At 42.2% G+C, this 21,950-nt stretch overlaps 2 protein-coding genes across 10 annotated transcripts in view; both read left to right on the forward strand.

Moving 5' to 3' along the window:
• Positions 1-11,792, forward strand: part of SEC16A (SEC16 homolog A, endoplasmic reticulum export factor) — a 28,992-nt gene extending 17,200 nt beyond the window's left edge. For 6 of the 8 annotated variants that reach the window (XM_068656603.1, XM_068656609.1, XM_068656610.1 and 3 more), the window contains 18 exons: positions 183-294; positions 481-586; positions 934-1,074; positions 1,192-1,305; positions 1,887-2,091; positions 2,278-2,526; positions 3,174-3,262; positions 3,822-3,869; positions 4,057-4,215; positions 4,775-4,852; positions 5,025-5,081; positions 5,760-5,871; positions 6,191-6,328; positions 6,871-6,971; positions 7,389-7,463; positions 8,211-8,270; positions 9,186-9,260; positions 10,132-11,792. In XM_068656603.1, the coding sequence (XP_068512704.1) occupies positions 183-294; positions 481-586; positions 934-1,074; positions 1,192-1,305; positions 1,887-2,091; positions 2,278-2,526; positions 3,174-3,262; positions 3,822-3,869; positions 4,057-4,215; positions 4,775-4,852; positions 5,025-5,081; positions 5,760-5,871; positions 6,191-6,328; positions 6,871-6,971; positions 7,389-7,463; positions 8,211-8,270; positions 9,186-9,260; positions 10,132-10,200 (1,988 nt within the window). In that variant the 3' untranslated portion in view covers positions 10,201-11,792. The remainder of the gene's footprint in view (positions 1-182; positions 295-480; positions 587-933; positions 1,075-1,191; positions 1,306-1,886; positions 2,092-2,277; positions 2,527-3,173; positions 3,263-3,821; positions 3,870-4,056; positions 4,216-4,774; positions 4,853-5,024; positions 5,082-5,759; positions 5,872-6,190; positions 6,329-6,870; positions 6,972-7,388; positions 7,464-8,210; positions 8,271-9,185; positions 9,261-10,131) is intronic. The other 2 variants (XM_068656608.1, XM_068656607.1) reach the window with 2 other exon arrangements.
• Positions 11,793-12,102: 310 nt separating this feature from the next.
• Positions 12,103-21,773, forward strand: INPP5E (inositol polyphosphate-5-phosphatase E). Of its 2 annotated transcripts, none has more exons than XM_068656910.1 (11): positions 12,103-12,219; positions 12,918-13,988; positions 15,381-15,504; positions 16,207-16,304; positions 16,911-17,035; positions 17,191-17,310; positions 17,712-17,819; positions 18,037-18,198; positions 18,760-18,875; positions 19,102-19,238; positions 20,375-21,773. In XM_068656910.1, exons 2-11 carry the CDS (start codon positions 13,132-13,134, stop codon positions 20,505-20,507), a joined length of 1,980 nt encoding a protein of 659 aa, XP_068513011.1. In that variant the 5' UTR covers positions 12,103-12,219; positions 12,918-13,131; the 3' UTR covers positions 20,508-21,773. The 2 variants fall into 2 exon arrangements, with proteins under 2 accessions (XP_068513011.1, XP_068513012.1); XM_068656911.1 differs by having other exon boundaries at positions 12,117-12,219; positions 12,944-13,988.
• The last annotated feature ends 177 nt before the right edge of the window (positions 21,774-21,950 follow it).

Below are 21,950 nucleotides of genomic sequence, written 5' to 3' on the forward strand. Positions count from 1 at the left end.
AAATAATTACTCAGCACTTACACAGCAATTGCTGTGTAAAATGTAAAGCTGAACAGTTCTATTCAAGCTCCTCTGTGCTATGAGGGTATTTAAGTACAAAGCCAAAACAGTGTGGACCACTGAATTATATGGTGTGTTATCAAGACAAAATATTCTGAGTTACATCACTTATTTTTCTACAGCTTCTAAAGGATTGCTTGATGCTGCTCACTTCTGTTACCTTATGGCCCAAGTTGGTTTTGGAGTTTACACAAGGAAGACGACAAAACTTGTCCTAATTGGATCAAATCATAGGTTTGGCTTTCCTTTTTTTTTTTTAATATCCCTTTTTGATGTCTGATGCCATGACCTTGTTCGAGGAGTTGAAGTTACTCATACTGTCTGTTTAAAAGCTACCTTTCTGACTTTATTTCTGACAGATCTGTATTTATTATATATGATCTGAATGTCAAGTAGTATTTTTCTTCTATTCCCCTATAGCTTGCCATTTTTTAAGTTTGCCACCAATGAAGCCATTCAAAGAACAGAAGCCTATGAATACGCACAGTCACTAGGAACTCAACCTGGCTGCTTGCCCAATTTCCAGGTGAAGAGATATTTCATACATTTTTGCAGCTTTTATGCGAGGTGTTCATCTCTCATATGTGCTTTATTCAGCATAGAAGATATTTTATCCATGGTAGCTGGAAATATTTATGGGTAGCATAGTGCAAGATAGCTTTTTCCCTGTTTTGTCACTTAATCTGTCTTTTTTTAAACATTTTTTATCTGTGCATTCTGAACTTTGGAATTTTAAATTCTGTTATCATATATTGCAAAAGAAAAATCTAGCAGGATTTGTTGATGCTTCTTGTAGGCAAATAATAATTTCCATTGGATGTTCCCAAGAATGTTCTCACTGCTTGATTTATTTCACCTGCTTGCGTTCCATAGGTTTTCAAATTCATCTATGCTTGCCGACTTGCTGAAATGGGACTTGCTGCTCAGGCCTTCCATTATTGTGAAGTGATTTCAAAAACTGTCCTCAAAGATCCACACTACTATTCACCTGTACTCATTGGCCAGCTAATCCAGGTAACATACGGAAGAATTAAGTGTTTGTGGCTTTATGCTGTAGGTGATAAGCTGTGGCTAATGTTGCCTTTTTTGGTTGCTGGTTAACTGAAATTTTACAATGACTTCTTTTTCTAGATGTCATCGCAACTGCGCCTGTTTGATCCACAGATAAAAGAGAAACCAGAACAAGAATCTCTTGTTGAACCTTCCTGGTTGGTAAGGCTTCGCCATGTGGATGGACAGATCAAGGTAAAGAATGTACTTTCCAACATGAACTATTCCCTTTTTAGGGTTAGTGTAAATCCAGTTTTTGAATGGCTTTATTCATATTACTAATTACAGAAACGTATAAAGTGATTACCTCATGATATAGCCATGCCATAAAATACAGGTATCATAATTCAAGATAAGTGCATTTATCACACTTTAGTGCCTTAAGATACAGTACTGAGTAGTTTAAAGGGTAGTGTATGTTACATAACAGATTTTTCTTAGTACTGTAATAATGTGAGGAGAATCACAAGGCTCATTAAGGAGCTAATGCAGCAACTCCTCTTATAAGCAAGCAATCTGCTTGCCAGTAAAAAGGGAGGAGGGAGAAAAAGCAAAAATGCTGTGTGAATTAGTATAGCTAAATTGTAACAGAATGGAAAGGGAGAAATAGTTATTGAAAGAGATCCATTAGAAATGCAAAAACTGACCTAACAGTTCAATAAAACAGCAGCAACAAAAATTACAGTGTTATCACCCTAAGATTTAATTTTCTATATATTTCTTTAGTTATGAACTTAACATCTGGTAGAGTTAGTATATTTTTTTTTTTTGTGCAGGGGGGTGCAATAGCTTATAACACAGACAGATCCACACCACAACAGTATCCGTGTAGCACACCAAGCTCTGAATTAGACCATACCAGTCAATATGATGGAGGAGGAGTTGGCCATGACATGGGCCCAGGCACTGAAAATGCATTGTTAGCATCCTTATTACCCAATATGTCTCAACAGATGCAAAGTGTGCAGCTGATGCCTTCAGGTTAGTGTCCCATAGCCTTCTTTATGACATTTCCTATGTTTCTTCATGAGAAAGAAAGTAAATGTTTTGGGTTTCTAATATAAGAAATCATTTAAGAGTGAAATTTAATTTCAGCATTATTTCATCTTATTCACAGAATGAAAGGTTCTGTTTAGTTACAGCTCTTAACTTTATTTTGTGCCTTAGCACCTCAGGCTATACTTGATGGGTCAGCTGCTGTGATTCCTCCTGGTGACCAGGAAGCTGTCCGAAGTGTCCCCTTCTACCCAGTGGCTTCTCAGCCTGTTGGTCCAGGCCCTGGCTTTGCACCTCCAGGGTTTTCAAATCAGTATGGAGCTGAACCATCACCGCTGTATATGGGGTCAACGCTACCACCAGGAGGGCCACCGCAAGAAACTGAATCACGGGAAGAAGAGCAGACAAATCTGGAAACAGGTCTGAAATCTTAGGAGAATTAAGTATTTTGGGGGTTAATATAAAACATCTCAATTTATAAAATAGTGAGACAAGTCTTGGGTAATTATGTTTAATAAGACAATATTAAGTTACAGAAACATCTGTGGAAAGCTTTAGTATTCATTTAGTATTGGCTTAGTTTAAAAGAGAGGTCAGAATCAGCAAGTCATGATTTAGACATAAACCAGGCAATTTTCTGTACCATGGAATTGGTGAATGCACTGCAATTGCCACTTGCTCTGTCTTGAGGGTCTGTGATTGGAGCATCAGGGATTTCTATCTCTGGGCAGTAGCTTCTAGCACCCTGTTAATTTTTAATCCTGTGACCGCAGAACGTGACACGTGAAGGCAAGGATAGATGTGTTGACAGTTGTGTTAGAGATATGAAGAACCCGGTATTGTCTCCATTCTGATGGTTGCATTGCTCACCCTGCTCTAACCTATATCTGGAACAAACAATACCTGTGCAGTAGAAACAAAAAAATCACACCAACTGCATTTCATGTTCTGTAAAAGATCAGGCTCTTAATAGCACAAAACTCATAACTAGTGAAAAACTTTACTTTAAAAGCATTTAGTTTTGTGTTTTTTTTCCCCACTAACATAGTGTAATTTTGCTTTTTAAGGAATGCAGAGAATTCCTCCGGAGTCTCCTTCACGAAACTCTTTCCCCGAACAGAGAGAGGAGGATTTCTACAACAGAATGGCCAGCATGGTATCTTTGTTTTATACATCTCTTTGGCATGTCAGCTGTGTTGCATGTCTTTACAATCACAAAGTGTATTGGGGGTCTGTCTTGCTCTTCATCTAGGTTTGAAGCTTAAGTTGTCTTCCCCATTCTCCTTCCCTTCATTGGAATAATTAATTCTTAACTATGCTAACAAAAGAAACGGTGATTAATGTTTTTTTTTTTTTTAATGTTAGAGTTGCTGTATGAACATTAGAAGAACAGCTGGCCTAATCTAGAGGGGGAGGGTGGAATTGCAGCAAGTGCTGTCTGGTGCAGCTTTTTTATATCTTTCCCCTTGTGGGCTGATTGGTCTGCACAGCAGTGACCTGATTTAACTTTGTATTGGATTAGTTATATGACCGTGTAATTACTTGGCCAGACATCAGCTCTTTTTTTTGGTCCCTCCTACACGTCAGAGGACATAGAAGTACCCAAATAACCAGCTTGAATGTCTTGAATAATATGGGAATTTGTAATAGTGAATGTTGTGTCAGATATTTAGCTGCTTGCTTATTAAGCATGTCCTGGCTTTATATCTAACCAGGCACCAGGACGAAGATCCAGATCTGCATCTCAGTCTTCAGCATATATGGTATGCCACGAGCAGGCTGCTTCTTCCACTAAGTCTTTGTTCTTATTTACATTTACTTTTTACTGGTGTATTTGGATTTCTTCCTATTACTAACTTTTCAAAGAAAGAATTTGCTTAGCAAGATGGAGTGTAATCAGTTCGCTCCAGCAGTGACAGCTTTGTGCTTTCCCATGTATTCGTGATACAGGGCTATGGGCGAAGGTCACGGACAACTTCAGAGTCCTCTGCTCATTCTGTGGGACGAGAAAGATCCAACTCTGCAGCAAAACAGCCTTCTCCTTCTCCACCTGTTCCTGTAGGGAAAGAGACTAAAAAGGAAGTAAAAAAAGAGACAGCATCTAGAAAGGTAAACTTGCTAAGTGAGGTAGTCGTAGGTAGAGATTTGCGGGATGTGTGGTAACATTGTCTTGGCTTTTACAACATCTAGACATTTTTATACACCCATACTGAAGTTTGTGCTACCACTAGCTGCCTCTACATGCACTTAAGCATTGTTCCTCCGGCAGCTTGTTTTCCCTGGGAATGAATTCAGAGCAATTTCCCTTCACATTAAAAACAAACACCTTCTTTTTCATCCAACTCCCTTTCACCACAGTGGGTTTACCCCTACTTGTTTGTTTATTTTCCTCTCCTTACACCACTTCTGTGCATTGGCACCTTTTCCCCTGTTTTCTCAGGCTGCCATTTATAAGGACTAGCTTTCATTTGTGGCATATTACCTCTGAATTCTTTCCTCCATCTCTCAGAACGATACCATTTAGTTTAGCTGAGGGCATCTTTCCTGGTGTTTTTTATATTACAGTTGAAGTCTCTAACAGAAAACTAATTATTGCATGAAATTCTTTTGATTTGCCTGTAAAGACAGTGTTGAGAAAATCAACTAAATAGATATATTTATATTTTAGACTGGTGCAAACTGGTTTCGCTGGCTGATGGGGAAAGGAAAGAATGAAGCTCACCTTCCAGATGACAAAAACAAATCCGTAAGTCCACTAAATCACAAAAACCTTTGTACATCTTAAGTGGTTCAGAGAGGCTTCCTGGATGACAGATGAACCTTGTTTTAACAAGTAAACAAATCTGTGTAAAACTTAAAAATTGTGTTTATTCCAGCTTTGTTTGAACTGCTAATTTTTGGCTCTGGTTTCCTTGTAGATTGTTTGGGATGAACAGAAACAGCGCTGGGTTAATTTGGATGAACCAGAAGAAGAGGTAAAAAATACTGAGGACCTTCTACTTCTTCAAACTAAAATCTGTACTGGCTTACAATTTTACTGACTTTTACTGAATTTGGATTAAAATGTGCAACATTTTGAATCTCAGCAACAAGTAACATATTTGTATAGTCCACATATTTATGAAACCATTTATATCTTCACATGCTGGTGTAGATCCAGTTGTTGTGACTGAGTTTACAAAGGAATTTATTCTAAACTTAGTTCAATGTATCCCTTCATACAAGTGGATGCCACCTGGAAAATAGCTTGTTAATTGATTTGCTGAAAACAGGCGAGGGGGGTGAGTGGGAGAGGGGAAGTAAAGAAGAGTTCTTAGCTCTGAAAATGTAATGCATTGTAAAGCAAGGAAAATCACCCACCCTGTCCATCCTTATTTGTCAAGAGCTATTTCAAAGCATAAGCAAATGATGAGAACCATGGTTGTAAATTTTTCCTTTTAGAGTGAATGTAGATGGGGTGTCAAGATGTGTAGAAACATCTTGACGTTAGATAAGGAGTTATATGGAGTAAGATAAGGAATATTGATCCACATTGGGTATACTGACATGCATCTTGCAATGTTTTGTGTTCTGGAGTAGGTAAGGAAAAGGAGGAAGTCAGACAGACACTCTTAGTTGATGATTTTTTTTTTTCTTTTTTGTTCTCCCGGCAGAGTAAACCTCCACCACCACCTCCAACAGGATTTCCTAAAGTTCCCCAGACTGCTCCATCTGGACCTGGAGGCCCACCTAGTGCCCCTGTCAACATGTTCTCCAGAAGAGCAGGTAACAGACATGGAAGACTTCACATTTTCTATTGCATAAAATATGGAGACAAAACTCTTGGCTTTTCTAGGGGTGCTTAGGAGCAGTTGGCATCTCAGTGATGTCATGGATCTGTGTCTATTTTTGGCTTTGTGCCTAACTTCTGCATTGTGATTGCTCTCACCATAACATTGTGACTTGGGTATTATTGTTTGTATCCCTGCAGCATTACTTTCTGATTCTGAAAGGCAGTTTAACCAGCAGACTGTTGAAAATAGACATGGAGATGAATAACACGAGACTGTTATTTCTCTGTTATTTCCGGATTTCTCTATTTTAGCAGGAAGCAGAGCCCGTTATGTCGATGTTCTGAATCCAGGTGGAACCAAGTCGAGTGGTGCTGTTCCTGCACCGGCAGATTTATTTGCCCCGTTGGCACCGATGCCAGTTCCTGCAAATGTCTTTGTTCCAAACTCAGGTGTGTTGTGCGTGGTTAAACTTGTAAAGAGGTTATATGGTTACCTTAAAGTCACTTTTGCCAGTGTGTGCATTATGTAGCCTTCAATGAACATTTCACGGCATTCAACCTCACTAACTCCAATCCCTTCTAAAGAGGAATCAGTCTAGGAACTGCAGTAAAATAAATTAATAAAGCCCAGCTCTGCACTCTGCAAACAAAGGAGATTGGGGTTTTGCTTTGCTTGTTTTGTTTTGATTTATTTTGTCTTTTTTTTGATTTTGGGGGGCTGATTTCTTAAAAATTGATACATTTTTACAACATGTTGCCCTGCACCAAATTGATCTGTATAAACTGTATGCATCTCCTGATTGCAAACTTGCAAACAATACTGAGACACCTGTAGATACCGATACAGCACTCTTTAAATTGTCTTTTTTTTCATTCCCTGGAAGAAGACTGGTATTGTACAAATTCAGTTCTGCTTATGACCCTGCTTCTTATTCTTTGAAGTCAAACCCCCCTGATCTGGTGTGTCTGACTAAATCCCATTTCCTTTGTAGTTCCAGGGGAACCCCAGCCAATGGAAGGGAGTGGTGCAGCAGAGCACACTCCAGCTGCAAACCAAACCAACACAGAACCTGCTGCAGCTGCTGATCCAGAGGTATGTTAAGAAGAATGTCTTGTATATATTGTTCAAACTTCTCATAAAAATGATTTAAGATTCTCAACAGTAGCATCATAGCTGCAGGATGTACAAAAATTGTTGTTATTACACAAACATAATCCCTATGTTTTAGTTTAAGAACTGGAGAATGGAAATACAAGTGAAAATGGAAGTAGGAAGCCCATGAAAAGTTGTACTTCCCAACTTGGCAGGACTGCACATTTTGTGTGTGCAGTATGTGTTAGAAAATGGACCAAGAACATAGGAGGTAGCCATACGTGGTGTGTTTTCATCTGACTTCATGTATTGCAATGTTGTTTGCTACAATGGGATTAATATAGCAGAAAGGTGAAATAACACTGTAGTGAGTTACAGTAATAAAGATTTAAAAAAGAGTGCATTGTTTTTCCTTAGTATTTAAACCCTCCAATCCTTCCACCTGGATCTGGGCTCCCTGCTTCCAACCCTGATGGCTTCCAATCAGGAGAGGTAAGACTTCAGACTTGGTTCAAAGTGCTTAGCTAATGACTCGTGAAGCATATTTTAACCATTATTTTGTAGTGCTCTTAACATGGGCCATCTAAATGGCAAGTAACTGATTCAAGATGCAGTTGGACAGGATGCTAGGTAATCTCATCTGGTCTCGCTTTTCCTACCAAAGGTGGGACTAGATGATCTTTCGAGGTCTCTCCCAACCTGGGTTTTTCTATAATTCTGTGATGGATGCAGATGCTTGTGACCAGGCAAGATGGTGTCATATGACTCTTCCAAAACTGTACAGAAGAGACCTCTAAGTCCGTATGAGAAGTTCAGAGTCCTACTTTCTGTGGTGTGATCTGCTTGTTCAATATATGTGAACTTATAAAAGCCTTTTCAGAGTAAAATGTCAGTAGCACTTTAAGGATCTCTTCTTGCCTCTGTGCATGCATATAATTTCACTAATATTAAATGTGAGACACAAAGAGGAGAACAGATTGCTGTGTGCCAGGCAGAGTAACATTACCTTTATTCCTACTAAATGTTTTCTGTATCTACATAATTTTGTGCTTTAAGAAGTCCTTTTGATTTAAACTAACTTCTGGCTTTACATTTTTTTTTAACTTGAAGTTGGTTTAACCTTTGGCAGAGTGAGACTTTTATAATTAAATAAAACAACTGAAAGCTTGGGGCAGTGACATGCATGACGACTTTTTTATTTGTGTTTTTTTGTATTTGTGTGTTCTTGCTGTTTTGTAGCTTTCGCGCTCTAGTTCAATGAGTTCATTATCACGTGAAGTAAGCCAGCATTTTAATCAGGTACATGTGGCTGGCCATTCTCATTTATGTTAACGTGTTTACTTTTCCACTCTTTATTTTGCATTTGCTTAAATACTAATGCTACTTTTAGTCATTTTCCCTTCTCATTTCACAGAAATAACCTTCAAAGTGACTAATGATGCAGTGTTCCTTTTAACACTCAAACAGGGTCTTCAGACTTTTGTGTTTATGAGAATGCATGTAATCCAGGCATGCTTTTTGTTTATGTTCATGTTCCTAAGAGATTTACTTAGTAATTTTGATTAGCTCTTTCCTGGGTTACCAAACTCGTCAATTGATGTAAAAAAAAAACAGCAAACAAAAAACCTCCAAACTAAGAAAAATCAACCTACCACTTCCCCAAATGACCCAATGAAACTAAACCTTGTCATTCTGCTGCTGCCAATCTCAAGTTGGTAATAATACCATTGCCTGTTTCATCTGCAAAAGCCCCTGTAGGAATTAAAGGAATGCTTCATCTCTGCTGTTCTGGGAGTACTCTGGGGTCACCGTAAAGGAGTGACACAAACTCTTTCTGGTAGTTTTTAGTAAAGCAAAACTTGACATAGAATGTTTATTTTTGGGCAAGTCCTGAGGTCTACTAACAAAAACAGAAGGTACTAATGCAGTGAAGTCACACCAATGTCTTGTTTTGGTTTTGCATGCTTTGGATTTTCAGAGCTATTTACAGTTTATGCATGTGACATTGTTTTGCCAATTCCTACATTAAGCAAATAATATTAAAGAAATGGATGCAAACTGTACCAGCACTTTTTGCAGTTGTTATAATATGCTGCTCTGTCCATATTGTTGGCATTATTACTGTGAATATTTTCTCTGTATGACTAAGCAAATCAAGTCTGAGAGGCAGTGAAGCTCTGCAGTTCCGTAACTCTCGTATAATCTACTTTCTAGCCTGCCGCTGTACCACCTTCGGGGGGACCTTCAGCAGGAACAGTACAGTTCTACAATCCTTCTCAATTTGCACAAGTGAGTAAAGGCCTCATTGTTACTTTGAACTAAACTATTGAACAAAAAGATAGAGACTTGTTAGCCCTGAGAGTTCAAACAAGTAATTAAATGTTGCTTGAGTAAATCAGTCATGCTGAACAATCTTGTTTTAAGTGAGCTGAGTCCACGTCTACCTTTAATAAGTAACTCGGTGTGGCCTTAAATATCAGTACAAATTTTGTCTTTTTTTTTCCTCCCAGATATTTTTACCATGTAGTTGTGTTCCTTCCCCCATTCCCAGGTGATCCTTATGGTGAGAGAATCCAGTCTGTCACGGCGTGTCCTTCTGCTCTTTTCTCTGCCTTTGTAGCATTTAAGAATTTTGCAAGATAAAATAATGGAATGAGTAGCTGCCCATTCTAGAATGTCACTGTATTTTTTCATCTGTTTTCAAACCAAGTATGAAGGGTTAAAAAGTACTGTAACAAAAGAGGCAGTCTCACTGTAGGCCAGGCAACTTTATGGAGAGGTGTGTGTACATGGAACCAGGCTCTCAGCACTGCAGGATGAGTATCTCCTGCCTTGTTGAAACCATACAGATGAGAACTATATAAAAGTGTACTATCGTGAGATTTGGTGCTTCAGCAGACCTCTTGATACGTGATTTAGCTTTGATATTCAAAACCGTCTGATGGAATGTGGACCCTCTTCATTTTTATGTTCTGATTTTGGTTTACTAGTTTAATCCAGACTATCGCATGCAGGGTGTTAAACATGCACGTGGACCAATCTAACTCCTTTAAGCTAACAGTGTTGGGATCAAGACTTTACTGACAACTTCTTGTATTTTGTCTCCAGGATGGCACTTCTACAGAACATTTTTTTGTTTATTCCTGTTACTCTTTTTCAGTCTCCTGCAGTCACTGGAAGTTCAAGGCCAGGAAGAATAGGACAGAGGAAGTATCCAACGCTGAAGTAGAATACAGTGGCTCTGCTTGGAATTCTCATTCGTGTTCTGAATATATGAAGAACTATTCAATCTGATGGCACATGGTATCAGAACTAGCTGCAGTTGACAGGACAGTAATTTAATGATGGGTGATTTTTTTCATGGGTCTCCCTACTTGCACTTCATCTACATAAATCATTACCAAACATGAAATATATGTAACTTTTCCTTTTAAAGAACTGGCTAGAAATAGCTTTGCTGTGATAAAGAATAGACACAAGGGAGGAAATAGTTGCTGTCTGTTACAAAAATTATTCATAAATTGCATAGGCAATTTATTCCTTAAAATAATTTTAAACCTACTAGTGTGACTTTAAGGCATAGTTTCAGGGATTCCTTAATTTCTGAAGGATGCTCCCGTCCCATTGTGGGGGAAAAACATGTCCACATTGTAACATAACACTCTGTGGCCTTAAGAGGACCATGCGCAATTGTAATGCTTATAAAACAGGACTTGGTTTGTCAATGTATGAAATTCAAGATGTTCATCTGGGAAATGCCTCGTGCTAGTTTGTTTTTTGAAGGGGGGAGGGGGCCACAGCTCATCCAAATAAATTGACCCATATCGAATGAAAACTGTGACTGTAATCTAATACTAATTTGATTTGGATCTTATCTAGTATGTATGTAGTTTGTGGTTTAGACTACTTGTAAAGCAAATTGTATAGTCTGAAAGAAGCTCTCTGTATAATAGCCGATGCTGTACTATTTGATGAGTGAGTGTTCTTTTAAGTGCAATACGGTTACTTGCTTTCTCTCGAACTGCTGGCACTGTGTAATTAAGGTGGTAACAGCTTGAAAGTTGTCTTTTCCTCTCGAGTGCCAGAATCAGCATAATACTGTTCTTGAATTTCCATTACTAAAATAACCAAGGTCTTAAATAGCTAACAGCTGAATTTCAAACGTACTAAATGTAGATGGATTAGACCTCTACCGATGGACGTTGAAATCTATAGGATTAATATAGGAAATCTTGAAAACCATGATATGCAATGTTCATATTGACTGAAGAATCTGAATCATCTGCAAAGAGGGAAATAAACTTTAAATATTTATTAAATTGTTAGGCCATATTTTATTTAGAATTTGCCACCACACTATTTGATTTTACTTGAATTTCTGCTCATGAGTAGAAATAACGTGAATGTGAAATTGCTGGTGTTGGTCCCTGGTAGTTTTTCTTTTCCTGAATAATGTCACCTTCCTGAGATCTCGATAGCCTTACGTTTTATTCTAAAAGGGGTTGTGTGTAGCTGAAGCATAATGCTGTTTGGGGGAATCGGAAACCTTGGCGTAGTGGTCCGTACTCGATGGTCCGTACTCAATTCCAGGCACGGTGAGCAGCAGCGTGGGGTTCCTCTTCTGTGACTGAAACCTAGTCAGACACTTGGCTTCCTCTAGTTCAGCCAGGCCGCTGATTATTTTCTCCTTTCAGTAGAGACTGCCAAACATCTTTAATTCAAGAAGGCTTCCTCTGAGCTGGGAGCGGCTGTCTTTCCTAAGTGTAAGATTTGACACTGTAAATTCTTAAATAAAATATTTTGCGCTCTGGAGCACTTTCACATTTTACTACTTCTTGTGGTTTATTGCTGGGGCAAGGCGAGGGAAGCTCCGTGTGTCTCCTGAGTGCGCGGAAAGGGCTAAAAGCCCTGCTTAAAGCGAGCTGCGGAGACCGCACGGGAAGCAGTTTGCGCTTTATAAACGTTGAAATGTTACAAACCGAAGAAGTAGGCTAAGAGGAGCTTTTAATTTTTAATTTTTAAGCGAAAAAGGCTTGGTCTTGAGGTTAGCGAGCCCCCGGGGCCGCTTTTTGCCTCAGGGCCGGGCCCTGGCGGGGCGCTCCTCCGGCCTCCAGGGGGCGCTCCCGGAGCCGCGGTTGCTGCGGCCGGGCCTGGAGCAGCCGGGGCGGAGCTGGCGGGGCCCGGGCCGGCGGCAGGCGGGGGGCGCCCGGCCCCGTGAGGCGGCGGCGGCGGCGGGGACCCCTCAGCGGTGAGCTCGGGTGCCGGGGGAGCGGAGAGGAGCCGGCAGAGCCCCCCCCCGAGGTCCCTGCAAGGCGCTGGGAGCCTGACGTGATATAAGAGAACCGCGCTGGGCGCTTCAGAGGGGTCGCGCCTTGGGGTGGGGGGGTTGTGGGGCTCCTCAGGTGAGATGCTCGGGGGGGCATAACGCTGAGGAGCCTGTCTGCCTTCCACCCTGCTGCTGCAGCCCTCGAGCTGCCCTGCCAGGGAGGTAGCTTCAGGGTGTTAACAGCAAGGTTTGGGGTGAAATCGGGGGAGGTGGCAGCGGTGTCCCTGTGCGGAGGCTGAGGTGGAGGCTGGAAATTTCCTGGCTGGGGGCAGCCTGGAGGCTGCTTGTGCCCTGACTCACTGCACAGCGGGGCCGTCCTGAGCGTAAAAACAGCAACACAGGGTTTTAAGGGAATTTCTAAGTTGCTTTCACGCTAACGCTTTACACAGCCTCTTCTTAAAGAAATGTGTTTGTAGCCGTGATGCCTGCGTCACCCGGGAAGTTAGTTCATTGTTCTGCTCGTGTCGAAACGACAATACCATTGGTTTCCTAACAAGGTTGTCACAAGGATTGAAACGTTCTAGAATGGAGTCCTGTCGGGAGCTTGGTTCATGATTACGGACCGCCGTTTGCAGCTCAGTAAATCTGTATTCTTACCTGTTTCTCTTGGAAAAATTCAGGTATTCCGCCTCTTGACATTTTGCAGACGATGCATCTGCCTGCACGTACGCCTTCCCTTCGTTCTCAGCTAAAGACCGAACTGTCTTCACACCCCATGCCTTCCTGGCTTGGTTAAAGCACTGTGAACCTACAGATTAAGCAAGAGGAAAGGGAGGCATGCTGTGAGTTACCCTACCTATGGAGCAGCGTCCGTAGCTGGCACGCAGGAGGAGAATGAGTGCTCTAAATGGATTTTCCCAGCACTCAGGGGCATGTGTTACTCAGAGCACCGGAGGTGGAGCAGTACAGGACCTGCAGGCTAAAAAAGCTGGCAAAGCGGCGAAGAAGGAGGCCAGTGGCAATGGCGTGCTTACCTTTGAAGATCCTCGACGTGAAGACACCTCTTTAAATGAAACCATAAAGCTTCTACCGGATGAACTCAAAGCTAATATGAAAATTAAATCAATCACCCCAAGGCCTCCTAGGAAACCCCGACTGGAGCGTGCGGCGTCTCTGGATGAGAAAAACTGGAGGAGGTGGAGGAGGTTTAGAACTAGTCAGGAAAGTCTGACAGATCCCAACGAGACGAGCTCCTCAAATGGTTCTCTGCAGGAAGCGTCCCTCAGCCCTCCCGTCAGGGGCAGAGCAACCCCCTGCAGTCAGTGTTGCGAGCCGAATTCCTTGCACAGTTCACCAGATGCCTCAGAAGCCAGTCCCATGGGGAAAAGCAGAGGAAGCACTTCGGACCTGGGGAAACGAGCCTCCGAGATCTCCAGTGCCTTTGGTGGGCTTCTGCGCGGGAAAGCGTTTGCAGGCAGCAAACCCCGGCTGTCCCAAATAATGCCGGCTCGACCTCTGCCACCCATGGAGCTCAACGTGGCCTCTCACACGCTGAGGACAGCTAATAGGATTGACTCAGATTTTATGGATTATCGCCATTATTCTCAGCACAAGTTTGGGAGGGTGAGCAGCAGCTTGAGCGATACCAGGCTACACGGCAATGGGATGGTCTACGATAATTGCTCCACAGACTCCATGAAATCCACGTTCAGCCTGCTCACCCCCATTCGTTCCAAGGATGTCCGGAACAGGTACGTCGCCCAGCTTCTCGTGGCAAAGCTTGCTGTTTGTGGGTAGGTGCCAGCTGCCGCACAGAATCCTGCTGCTCAGGGGCAGGGAACGTCGGACTGATGGGTAAATCACAAGAGTTCTGGGTTCTTTAACTTGCTTTGGTGAGTGGCAACAGTTTGAAGATGAAAAGATGAGTTCAGATACTGTATATTCTCTCCTTGGGGTTGTGTATTGTTTTTTATAAGCGAAAGTAAGATTTGCTGTCAACTTCCATGTAGTATTTAAGCTGTTTTGAAAGGTAGGGAACAGTAGCTGTGCACACCAACACTTGGGAATATGTATATATATTTTGTAATCTACGAAAAATACCTTGGGTTTGAACTGAAAATAAATTTTAATTTAGGCAGGAAAAGAAATCCCCCTACACAAATATTTTAGTTTGAAACTATCAGTGGTAGTTGCCCACACGTGCCTGCTACCGTCCTGTAAGGTGACTGTCCTCTGCAGGTGTTGAGATTTGGCTTCTAGCAAGAATAAATTATCCACTGTAAACCATTTTGGTGTATCTCAGGAGCTCCTCTGCCCCAGGTTTTCCACGAATTTCTTGAGGAAAAATGAGATTCCACTCAGATTGCTATGTGTTTGTCCGGGGTTTTCTTGCACTTCCTTCTGAAAAGCTGTCGGCATCAGGTGAGGAGCTGTGCAGGCCAGTGGGTTGTGCAGCACTGCCTAACACCATGCTGTCATCGTTACTCATGGAGCTTAAGGAAGATTAAAAATGCTTATTTAACTTGCTCTCCTTTTGCCAATACCCCTTGCTTTTGTGAACAGTGTGGTGTCTGGAGAGGCAGGCAGCGTGGGGCAGAGCTGTCTGTGTGGAACGTGACCTCAGACTCAATAAATCACATACGAAGGGGGAAGAAGGGTTGGGAAGCATAAGTCTTTGATCACAAAACCCATGCACCGTCAGTCTCACCATCGTGCTTGTGTCCTGGCTGGTTTATGACAATTTTGCTCTCTTGTGCATGATCCACGAGCTCCCTGTAAGGGTTGTCTCTTGTTGATGAGTACTGAGATGTGAGCAGAGCATAAGGCTTGGCACGTGGCTGAAGTGCCCTCTGCACTGGTAACCTGGAGGCATGTTGCATCTGCTTTTGGTCTTACACCTTACCAAGGGAATAACCAGGGCTTGGGCTGTCTTGTATTTCCCTGCAAAGTCAATTACACTAAACTATGGGTTTCTGAAAACTGCAAATGTTCTAATGAACTTTAAGCAAACAGAACAGTATATAAAGACTAAACTCTGTTTTCTTGAGCTAAATGTATATACTTGAGATTCAAGCGTTACAAATCATTATTTCAACTGTCACACCATTTTCTGAGATGCTTTTTAATGGGTCTTCTGTTTGCAGAAGCTATTTGGAAGGCAGCCTTCTGGCAAACGGTGCCTTACTGGGAGCAGAAGAGCTTAGCAGATATTTCCCTGATCGGAATATTGGAATTTTTGTGGCTACCTGGAACATGCAAGGTCAGAAGGTATGTGCACATCAGTCCTCTAGAGTTCTTCTGGCAGTGGTAGAGTTACCCCGTATTTATTACAAGGGCTGGTATGATACTTTTTTCTGTTCATGATTGTGTTCCTAATCAACCAGAGTTCAGTGTCTTTACCCTCTCATGTTCACCTTGGTGAGTCATTGGAATAGGGTTCCTCAGATATTGGGTATGAAAACAGCGAGCTTCCTAGTGCTCCTCTGGCATTTTGTGGCAGCTCCATTATGCTCCGTTGCAATTAAGGTCGTGTGAAAATGGCTGATTATTTAGTACTTACAAAGAGAACATCTCTGAAAAAGAGCGTGGCCTCCTGCTTACATCTTTACGTAGCGCAGGAATTCAGGATGGATTCAACCCGTTGATTGAGATGCTGTGCTTGGAAGAACACAAGCAACCCCTTGTGGTGTTTGGTAAACAGCCTATGAACTTGGTAAAAAAAACGCATTACAGGAAATTAAAGATGTCACAGTATCAGACCACATGGCTGAACTGTGGAGTATTGGTTACTGCTGGACTGGCAGCAGTTGAAGTCTGCCTCTGGGAAGGAATATTCTCAGTATTACCACTTAATCCATTTTTGAAGCCCAAGTTGTTTGCTTATACTGTGGAATCTATAGCTTCGCCTGGGCTTTCCTTCTACTTTTGTAGTAAATCTTTGCTTTTTATTATTATTTTTTTTAATAACAGGAACTTCCAGTGAATCTGGATGACTTCTTGTTACCAACAGATCCTGACTATGCCCAGGACATGTATGTCATCGGAGTTCAGGAAGGCTGTCCAGACAGGTAGCAAAAACAATGTAATGAACCATCCCTTTTTCTTTTTAGAAAAACCACCCATAAACCACCCATTTAATGTCAGTGAACTTTATTGCATGAGTACCAGGGAAAATGGGTTTTAGAGGAAAATGGCACAAAATCTGTGAATATAGAACTTGGCCCTGTTTCCAGGGCAGCAAATAGAAAAACTCCTGTTCAGTGGGCTTCTGAGCCAGCTGTAACCCAGCTCACTGGCTGAATTTAAGTGTTAGCAACCTTGTGCTAAATACTAGTATGTTGCTCCAAATTTTCTAGACCATCTGAGATGGACAGACCCTACAAAAGCAGGTTGAAGCTTCGTGTCAGACCCTGCTTTTTTAGGATCTTTCCAGTTGGACTTGGTTTTCCTCAGATTTGGAAGCGCCAACTCACCAACACGCAGACCCTGCCACATGGCATACGTGGTTACAAATCGGGCTGACCAGCAGCGTTGCTTTGGCAGGGGAGGTTTTGCTTATGCTTGCTTGCCTTTTTTCATGAGAGGGATTACATTGTTCTCAAAATGCTGATTTTCTTTCCTGGTTATTGTCTCTCGTGCTGTCCTTGTGATGCAGCTGTTGTTCTTTCCTGCAGAAGAGAGTGGGAGATCCGCCTGCAAGAGACACTGGGCCCCCACTATGTCATGCTCTACTCTGCTGCGCACGGAGTGCTCTACATGTCAGTCTTCATTCGAAGGGACCTGATCTGGTTCTGCTCAGGTGTGTGGTCCAGTGTGAGCTGGAGAATAGGGAGGTGAAAGGACTGCTGCCATCAGGTGTCTTGGCCTTTTCTCCAGGGCTGTCCCCCTCCTGACTTTCCTGCTCACTGTCTTTGGAGGCTTCTCTCTAACGGCAGCTTCTCTTTCTCCTTCCAGAAGTGGAATATGCCACGGTGACAACTCGAATCGTATCTCAGATCAAAACCAAGGGAGCTCTGGGAATCTGCTTCACGTTTTTTGGGACCTCCTTTCTCTTCATTACCTCCCACTTCACATGTGAGATGCTTACAGTCTTGGTAGAAGTGTTCTGACTGAGGGTGGAGGGAGGTTGATATACAAAAGTAAAAAAGCTGCAGGGGGATACAGGAACAGACAGACCAAGTTAAAGCTTGGGGCTGCTGAGCTGCTGAGAAAACAGTAAGGGATGGGGGAATTTTTTGGTAGCAAACTTGAAAAGGAACTATTTAGAAAAAACAAAAATGAACTCTGTTAATTTGTATTCCTTTTTCCACACTTTCTGCTGTTATTTTTTAAGTCTGTGTGCTCCCTGGGTCAGTGTTCCATTTTACATGTGGAATATGTCTGATCTCCATCGAAAGTTGCTGCTGTTGTAATCAGATATGGTAATTAAATGAAAACGATGCATTGTTGCCAGTAGTGGGCTTTTGGTTTTTCAGCTGGAGACAGTAAGGTGAATGAGAGGAAGCTGGACTACAATAAAACCATTCAAGCACTTACACTTCCCAAGAATGTTCCGGACACAAATCCGTATCGATCCAGCTCTAGTAAGTGTGAAAACATTCTGGTGTTATGAGCCCAAATGAACAGAGTTAGTGTAGAGTGAAAGAGTGCACGAGGGAAGAGAGAATGGGACTGCTTCTTTGAGGCAATAGATAAAACAGACCACGTCTTTTTGTGTGAGGATGGTGTTTGTTTTTTTCTGGTTTTGGAACTTTTCAGAGTGTTCACCTTTATGCTGATGCTTCTGCCTTGAACTTGCAGGTGATGTCACAACTCGGTTTGATGAAGTGTTCTGGTTTGGTGACTTCAATTTCCGACTAAATAAGGATCGTGAAACTGTGGATTCCATCTTGAACCAGAACCCAGAAACAGGCGTGTCCAAACTCCTGGCATATGACCAGCTTACCAGTGAAATGAGTAGAGGTGAGCAACAACTGTTTTTCTCCCCAGTCTCCAGGAACAAAGATTCCTACACACAGAAATAGTTACAGCCAGGTTCCTATTTCCTAAAGACCTTCACTGCTTTTTGTTAAGATCTCTAAAAAGAGAACTCAAATGCTGTCGAATCCAGTGGCAGTCTATTAAAGGGAATTCTGCATTTTGCTGTGTACCTTGTGTAATCTCCTGGGCTATTTATTGCTTTGTTTCATCCCGATGCTGGACATCATTCTCTCACAGCACCTAGGGCGTTTAGATTTGAAAAGGCAGCATACGCAAAGCATTGGGAGCTTTCAGGGGAAGGGGAAGTGCATACACCAAGTGTTGTTTGTTTAAATAGCAACAGACTAGCTCTTCATTCTCACTGTGTAAGAACTTGGAACCTCCTACCTTTCCAGAGCCCAGGCCCAGGTTTCTATAGTCACGAATGTACATGCCTGCAGTTGCCAGCCAGCATTAGTTCAACAGTGTCAAAGAAGTGCAGAAAGTGTGCCAGGTTGTAGGAAGGAGTTTTGTTGTTCATGCTGTTCTCCCCTTCCCCTACAGGATCTATTTTCAAAGGATTCCAAGAGGCTGACATTCGTTTCCGTCCTTCCTACAAGTTTGACATAGGAAAAGACAGCTATGACACCACCTCCAAACAACGGACTCCTTCCTACACAGTAAGAGATGATTTGGGAGCAGTGTGCTTGGAGGGGCTGCTCAGGCTCTTACCTGCCTCCAGAGGGGATTCTCACATGCAGTAAAAAGCTGCCTTGGATATGCTCCCTGCAGCAGTTGGTCTGCAGGACATGCAGCCATGCTGGCATTTTTGAACAAGTGCTTCTCTTCAGCACAGATGTGCAAAGGGAGTTACCATCAGTTTCCTCTCTCTTTTCTGTCCCCCAGGATCGAGTAGTGTTCCGCAGTCGGTACAGAGATGACATCCATGCTGTCAAGTACTCATCGTGTCCTGTGATCAAAACTTCGGACCATCGGCCTGTGTTTGCGTTGTTCCGTGTGAAAGTGAGGCCTGGCAGAGACAAGTAAGTACCTGCTTATGCTGTTCTTTGCACGTGACCGCAGTGACAAGGACATGCTGCTCTTCAGAGTTTGTCCCCTCAGGGACTTTCAGGGATTCGGTGTTCTTCCTGAAATAGAGTTAATCCCCTGCAGCTCCCTGTAGCATGTTTGGGTTTTTTACCCAACACAGACTGTCAGTGCTCAGAGCAGTAATAGTGCTTAAGCCTTGCCCTGACATCAGAAATCCTTGCTGCCAGGTCCCTTAATTCTCCTGAGGGAGATAATTGGAATCTACTGCAATTGACTGTGACTCTGCGTTTTATCTGAGATGCAGTTCTCTGCTTTTCCTATTAGCACGGATAACTCTCCTCTTCTATTCCTCTTTCCCTTTTTGGGGTCAGTGCTGTTTGCACTCCCCAGTGGTGGTTGCATTTCAACATAGCTATGTGCCAGTGGAGAATTTTGAGATCCTCCGTTTTAATTCATGTTCCACTGTTGGCTGCTGTGCTAGTAGAACTTAGAAAATTTAGTGAAGTCACTGAAACTTAGTTTGCCACTTTTTTGTGAGTAGCATGCTTAAGAATTTCAAAAGCCGAGTATCTAGAAAATCATGGCTTCTCAGAGCACTTGATAAGTAGTGCAGTTAGAATTGGATTTTCTTTTTGTTTGTTTGTTTACAGATATTAAATATCTGTTAAATAGAAGTATTGCAGAGGGTGGGCTGCTAGGATTTCCTTCTGGCTTGTGCAGAACAGAGCTGTTGTTCTGCAGGAACCATACTAGTGAGGGCACCAGGTTTACAATAAGCTAGTTTAGCTTTGGACCAAGTATTGTTTTTGTTTTAGAGACATAAACAATGCCCACTATCTGTATCTCTTATGAATGCAGGCATTTTCATGCTTAAGTTGAAAGTACATTTGCCTTCTATGACCAATATGTTCTTCAATTAAATTTATAGTGAAGAACTTTGTTTCATTTATTTTCTCCCACAGCAGCAATATCCGTATATCTGAATACCTCAAAAAGGTAAAAATAAAATAATAATAATAATAAAAAAAATCTGGACTTTGTTGTATGAACTAGTTGAACAGTGTTGGGCAAACGGGGATGTATTTGTGCCTTTTCTAATTGCTTGTGTTTATGTTCTGGAATACTGTAGTATTCCACTTGCTGCAGGGCAGTTTGACAGAGAACTCTACTTAATCGGAATCAAGAGGCGGATTACAAGGGACGTTCAGAATCGACGAGTGCAAAAGGACCAAAAATCCAGCAGCATATGTAGCATTTCCTGAGCTGAAAACTGCGACGCTTGTGTTAGAGGTACCCGGAAAGAAGATTTCAGGCCATGGCAAAATCTGCAGGGAATTGTCTGCCTAAGCACCTCTGGCAGTTGCTGTGGCTTGTGGAGAAAGTCTTAAATCTCATCCTGGATTCATTTGCATGAGCTAATCCATATAGCTCAAGTGCTTTTGCTGAAGAAAATGGAGTCAGTTATTTAGGACATCCATTCCAACAGATGCAACTGATTTATTTTTAACCATGCTGTCTTTGGAAGCAACCAGATGCAGTCTCTTGGTTCTAAGGTAACTCCACGCAGGATGTACAGCTCTTGGAATTGGCATGACTGGGGGCAGGGGACCAAAGAAAAACCCGCAGAAAGGCGAACGTTTTGTTTTGTCTGTTTGATTTGATCTGGTAAGCCCACACAGGTTGTGGGGTTGTTCTTTTTTTCCTTATCTGTAGCCAAATGTGCAGTATTCTGTCAATGTGTAACGGGGACCAGTCAGGGGACTTGGGCAGTTTGTCTCAGGATGGCGCTCCTGCGCTCGGCTTTTTGGTCCTCTACAGCAAGATCTGTGTGAATGTACCACTGTACGTTCAAGGTGTGTAAACATTTGCCTTTTTTAATAATTATTCCATAGGCCTTCTGTTGGGGAGGGAGGGTAAATATCAATCTCTTACACCCTATCTTTGGCTGTTGAGATTGCTTGAGGCAATCCTGTCTTTAAATAGTTTCCCCTCTGCAGGGGTGATAAAACACTACCTGCCTTCAGCAGCAGGATGCTTGAGGTAAAAACAAGGGTTTAAATACAGCTACTGCGTAATGCTCCACCAAAATGGTTCGAGATGTTAACTGAGTACCAAGGATGGATGCAGAGAAACTGCAGCAAGTGAAATCAGTGCAATTTGTTACCTCTGATGAGTTACATTTCCTTTATTTGTCCCCATTCAGTGAACTGTGAATAACTTGCTCTTTTCCAAGTAGTGTTGTCTTAAGGCTAAAGATACCCCATGGACCAGTGTGGCACTGGTAAAATGTAAGTACAGCTAATTCTTAAAGTCTTTATAGGTACAGATTGGCTGGATCATAATCACCTCGGTACATAACACCATGCAAACAATTGGGAGGAAGTGCTGCTAACTATGCAACCTGTCCAAGACAGAGCTTCTGTTCTGCGGTACAAACATTTATGGCACTGACTTGTCTGTAGCCATCAGAGATTTGGATTTCCTTTCTTTTTTAAAGGAATATAAATAAATTACTATGGTACCTTCAATGAGAGCCAGGTCTTATTGCAGGGCATTGTGACTCTGATGCATGCTAACCCTTTGGGGGACCTTAGGGCATTTTTCTTCAGCTGGAAGAGATGGGTTGGTTTTGCTCAACCCAAGCACCAACAGAGGGCATTTTATCTGCCAGTTCAAGAAACCTCACCCTTTACTGATGAATTTCA

The sequence above is a fragment of the Anas acuta genome, chromosome 20 (assembly GCF_963932015.1).
Source record: "Anas acuta chromosome 20, bAnaAcu1.1, whole genome shotgun sequence".
NCBI classification, from domain to species: domain Eukaryota; kingdom Metazoa; phylum Chordata; class Aves; order Anseriformes; family Anatidae; genus Anas; species Anas acuta.